Source organism: Aedes aegypti, chromosome 3, assembly GCF_002204515.2.
Source record: "Aedes aegypti strain LVP_AGWG chromosome 3, AaegL5.0 Primary Assembly, whole genome shotgun sequence".
In the NCBI taxonomy this organism is placed as follows: Eukaryota; Metazoa; Arthropoda; class Insecta; order Diptera; family Culicidae; genus Aedes; species Aedes aegypti.
The window spans coordinates 318,908,017-318,913,756 of record NC_035109.1 but is presented as its reverse complement, the minus strand read 5'-3'; the positions used below and the strand labels follow the sequence as shown (position 1 = coordinate 318,913,756).

At 44.2% G+C, this 5,740-nt stretch overlaps 1 protein-coding gene across 1 annotated transcript; it reads left to right on the top strand.

The window, feature by feature from the left end:
• The first annotated feature begins 317 nt into the window (after nt 1–317).
• LOC5574030 (general odorant-binding protein 45-like) lies at nt 318–1,214 on the top strand. The gene has a single exon (XM_001661074.2). The coding sequence runs from the start codon at nt 318–320 to the stop codon at nt 1,212–1,214; it is 897 nt and encodes a 298-aa protein (XP_001661124.2).
• Nucleotides 1,215–5,740: the final 4,526 nt, after the last annotated feature.

Genomic DNA, 5,740 nt, shown 5'->3' with positions numbered 1-5,740 from the left:
TTAGCAACTTACGTTAAGCGCGAGAATCAGGTTCTGTTTATTTTTACTTACGTTGCGTATAATAAACTAATCATTCCAAAAGTTGCAAAATTATTTTATTCGGAATGGATGCGCTTCCTAGGCAGCCATGTTTACCAATATGGCCGGCCGCTTTCGGGCTTAACTTTCCTAACCCTGTGCACGTTCGCACGTGCGTACGACAAAAACAGCCACAATGCCCGTTGAACTACTTAAGCCCCTTGCCGCGGCACCAGAGAGCACAGAACTGAGCGTTCACATCTCAGATTCACACGGTACAGTACAGGTAACAATTCGCAATGAGTGGTTCAATTTCGTTGATTGTACTTGCGGTAGTGGCTCTGGCCGGTCAAGTGTTGAGTCGGCATGACGCAACCTTCAAAAGCTTCGGATCAACGAGTGGAGAGTGCAGCCGATATCTGAACAACGATGGTAACGGAGAGTGCAACATCCACTGCGTGGGAGTGATTGGTCACGCCTGGAACGAAACCTTGGCCAAGTTCACTCAGAACTACGCTGGATACTTTGTCCCGGATCCACAGGATGACTGCTACCAGAATCGTACGGAGCGTTGTTTGTTGCAAGTCGACAACGCGATTCCAGTCTATGACAAGTGCACCAGAGCTTCAAAGCTCGGACAGTGTTATGCTGATCAATACGGACAACTGAATGCTATCCAGCCTCAGTACGTGCCAATGACGGATCTTCAGTATACTCGGGTTTTCCTGCAATGCGCTGCCATACTGGGACTCTCAAACAATGACCTCAACGCCATGGTCCAACAAGGAGCTTACAACACTCCCGCTGGTGCCTGTCTTCTGCGATGCACGTTGATTCGTATGGGACTGTACACTGACGATGCTGGAATCGATGTGGCCCTGGCAACCCGACAGTGTGGTCTATACAACGTGACCTCCGATATTGCCCAGTGCCAAGCCAAGGTGCAAGCCGAAGAGTGTGACAAGTGTAAGCGGACGACGCGCATTGCTAAGGAATGTCTTAACATGCACTACAATGTTCGAAATGTTGGAGATAGCTACGGATTGGAACTGTATGGAGATGATGTCTGTTATTCTTCCTGTTCATTCTTCTACTGCTATTACTATGCATGCCCTTATCTTAGCTACTACAATACCAACTATGCAGGATCTTCGTCTTATTCTGGTAGCTCTAACAGCCTTACTTTCGCTGGATAGACACTGTAAGCTGTTGTTAAATTGGATTTCCTTCAATGGTTAATGTTGCTTTCTAAAATGTCTGAGTAATCAAATTCTATTTATGTTTCCATTATTAAATAAATGTGCAAAGAAAATTCAACTGAGCTGTTTTTGAAAGAGTTTGAAAGAATAACCAAACGGATTAATTTATGAATGAAGCATAGAAAAGCGTAAAATACTTTTTATTTTAGCAATTTTGCTTTATCATATTCTGCAACTTTATCGTGCTATTGTATGAATTCATTACGCAACTCAAATTAGATTCTTAATGGCTCATAACGCAATGCAATTCTATAAATGTTTAAGATTTAGTGTATACATGTTTTGCAATGAGCATTGCAAATTGCATAAGTAACTTTTGAAAAGAGCCTGTGAATAATTGTATGAAAAATTCAAGTTCTGGAATTATTCGTTCTTGAGAAAAATATTCTGTGAAGGTGTTGTGTGTAAGCATTTGAGTTAGATACAAACAATATGCACTGAACAAATCAATGACAAACCTTAAGGAGAAGCAAATCACTGTGTCGTGTCTGGTTTGGGTGGTTTGAGGGGATGGCAACGTTACGTTTATTCACAACACTATCTTCCACCTTCAACTTCAAATCACGCAAAATTTGCATTTTTTATGTTTTCCATTAATACTCGATAGGTCATAGATGTTTAGGGCAAAGTTCAATTCTCGCATACTCTGAGATAACGCCCTAAAAGCCATTGGTAACCATGTGTGTAGTTCGTTGTTTCTGAGCAAATGAAGGAATAAACATCCAAACCAACATCACTGGTAGGTAGATAATGATCCTATCTTCACTATAAAGTTGTTAAACAACGTGTAAATCCATTCAAATGCTCAGAAACAATGAGCTACACACATGGTTACCAATGGCTTTTAGGGCGAGATCATAAGTTATGCGAGAATTACAGAGATTTTTTTTAGTAAAAAAATGTGGAAGGAGTAAGTTTTTGACATTTTCCAAAATACTGTTTTTTTTTTGTATAAAATACATTCGTTTTGATGATAATATATGAATCTTAAAGTTAGTCTGAATCTTAATGATTTTAATGACTAACTCTTTAGAAGTCAACCACTCTGCCGATAGCTTCACTTTTTACCGATAAAAATATTCAAATCGCGATAACTTTTTTGTTTTTCGATATTTTTGCACCATTTTTTCACAAGACTTCAAACAACTCTTCTAGTTTAAGAATCCGTGTCGATATTAATCATTGGTGATCTATTTTGAAGATAACCCGATGTTCTTTGGGGGACCGACATTCTCCATATAAGATGTATTTGGCGGCCAGGCGACTCTGAAAAAATCAGACAAAGCGGTTCAGTATTCTTGGAGAAATCTGAAAATTACGATATGAGGTTTTTTTTAGAGTTTTCAAGATCTTTATTTGTCCAGTGTGGTACCAGAAACATAAATGCTCATTACTCAAGTGCGGATGCACCAAATTGCTTTTTTTACTACAAACTCGCATCAATGTATCATTCCGAGGAATGAATATCCGAATACGATAAAAATTCCGTAGTCTGAGACATTTACGTGGGTTATGACTACACGCCGGTCCCCAAGAAATTATGAAATATAATGTGGGCTGTGAAATGGTGAGCCGACAACTAGGAAGGAGCGTCCAACATAGCTCTGGTCCTCACAAGTCCCTACCTCACGCTTCCACGGGTCAAATGATGACAAAGACCACCAGCTAAGGGTTGCGTACTTAGTTGGTAGTGCAGCCTGGGCACTGTTGTCCTTCTGACATCAGCTAGAGTGAGGAGGTGCGTCTGTCCACCAAGGAGGTGCGGCTCAAACAGCGTCTGTTCTGGCATCCAGCGGCTGAGTATTAAATGCTGTATCACGTCAGTTACACCTAAGGTGGCAGCCCCACCATCGTGATGTAGGTATCGCGACCCTGGTAAGGTAGCATATCGAATTTCTTACCTACCACGAAAACGAACGAACGATATTTTCGGCAATCAACTTGGCAACGAAATAAGGACTATGATTGGAAACTCGGTACCTGGAATGTCAGGACGTTAAATGAACCCGGACGAGTGAGCCTTTTGGCTCGTGAATTGCAGAAGGTTGGAGTGAGCGTGGCTGCTATTCAGGAAATAAGATGGCCTAGAACTGGAGAACGTGAATTCAGGGCGGTGGATCCCGTCGCCAACACAGCTTTTAAATACAACATCTACCATAGTGGCAGCGATAAGGCAGAGCATGGCGTTGGATTCATAGTGATCGGGAAGCAGATGAAGCGTGTTATGTGGTGGAAACCGATTAATGAACGAATCTGCGTATTGAGGATACGGGGCAAATTCTTCAACTACAGTCTGATCAACATCTATGCTCCGACAAACGATAAACCCCACGACACGAAGGATGCGTTTTATGATTGTCTCGACAAGACCTACGGAGAGTGCCCAAAACATGACGTAAAAGTTGTTATCGGGGATGCCAACGCTCAGGTCGGAAGAGAGGATTTTTTCCGCCCTATAATTGGTACGGAGAGCCTTCACTCCGCCACCAATGACAACGGCCTAAGGCTAATAACTTTTGCTGCAGCTAGAGGGATGGCCATCAGCAGCACCTACTTTGCACGCAAAGACATCCGAAAGCACACCTGGATGCACCCAAATGGCGAGCTCTGCAACCAAATAGACCACGTTGTGGTGGATGGTCGGCATTTCTCGGATGTCATCGATGTGAGGACCTTTAGAGGCCCAAACATCGGCTCTGATCACTATCTCGTTGTTAGTAAAATTCGTGCACGGTTGTCTACCGTGGCGAACACAAGAACCCAGCGACCGTTGCGTTTCAATATCCAGCGCTTATCAACAGAAGGTGTAGCAGACGAGTACCGCCGGAAGCTTGATGAGCGGATAAGGGGATACAACGTAGGCGAAAACCTCAACAATCTGTGGGAGTCTATCCACGGTGCGATGAGCACAGCAGTGCGAGAGGTGATAGGTACTGCTCAGAGACGACCCAGAAACGGTTGGTTTGATGAGGAGTGCCAGAATGTGACGGATGAGAAGAATGTTGCCAGAAGTCGGATGTTAGTGTCTGGTACCCGGCAGAATAGAGAGCGGTACAAGGAAGCTAGAGCAGCCGAGAAACGAATTCACCGCAGAAAGAAAAGGCAGTATGAAGAAGACATCATTACTGAGGCGCAAAACAGCATCGAACAAAACGATATGCGGAGATTTTACGAAACTGTCAATGGCGTACGGAGGAAAACTGCGCCGTCTCCCGTCATGTGCAATGACCGCGAAGGTAACTTGCTGACAGACAAAATTTTGGTGGCTGCCAGGTGGAAAGAACACTTCGAGCAATTGTTGAATGGAGAGAACACGAACGCGTCTGAGAACAGATTAATCATCAGCAACGATGGACAAGCTGTGGAGCCCCCGACGCTAGATGAGGTTAAAAGAGCGATTAAAGAGTTGAAGAGCTGTAAGGCTGCTGGAAAAGACGAGCTCCCGGCCGAACTTTTCAAGCACGGTAGTGAGCAGCTGTACGAAATGCTGCACCGTACTCTGTTAAGGATATGGGAGGAAGAAGAATTGCCTGCTAGCTGGCTGGAGGGCCTCATCTGCCCTCTGTATAAGAAGGGCCACAGATTGGAGTGCGCCAATTACCGAGGAATAACGCTCCTCAATTCGGCGTACAAAATAATGTCGCGTGTTCTGTTCAACAGATTGAGACCGCTGGAGGAGTCCTTCGTCGGCGAATACCAAGCTGGTTTTCGTTAGGGGCCGATCAACGATGGATCAAATGTTTACCTTGCGACAAATCCTTGATAAGTTCCGGGAATACAACTTGCAGACTCATCATCTGTTCATTGATTTCAAGGCGGCGTACGATTCAGTAAAGAGAAATGAATTATGGCATATAATGATAGAACACGGTTTTCCGGCGAAACTGATTAGACTGATTCGTGCAACGTAGGATGGATCGAAATCAAGTGTGCGGGATGCGGATGAGACTTCAACCTCCTTCGTAACCTTAGATGGATTGAAGCAAGGAGATGCGCTTTCGAACCTTTTGTTCAACATTGCTCTCGAAGGAGCTATAAGGAGAGCGGGCGTGCAAAGAAGCGGTACCATCGTCACCCAGTCGCATATGCTCCTGGGTTTTGCGGACGATATCGATATAATCGGAATTGATCGTTGAGCCGTAGAAGAGGCATTCGTGCCTTTTCAAAGGGAGACAGCGAGGATTGGACTTACCGTCAACACCAGCAAAACTAAGTACATGATCGCTGGTAGACAGCGTGGTTCCAATCGTGACGTTGGTAGTGAAGTGGTGCTAGGTGGTGAAAAATTTGAAGTAGTGGAAGAATTTGTGTATCTTGGTACTTTAGTGACTTGCGACAATGATGTTACCCGCGAGGTGAAAAGGCATCTTGCAGCTGCGAATAGGGCTTTTTACGGGCTCCGTAACCAGCTTATGTCCCGTAGCCTGCAAAAGAAAACAAAATTCGCGCTTTATAAGACTCTT

Excerpts from the sequence above, each read along its gene's own strand:
- LOC5574030 (XM_001661074.2), top strand. The coding sequence starts at position 318 with ATGAGTGGTTCAATTTCGTTGATTGTACTTGCGGTAGTGGCTCTGGCC.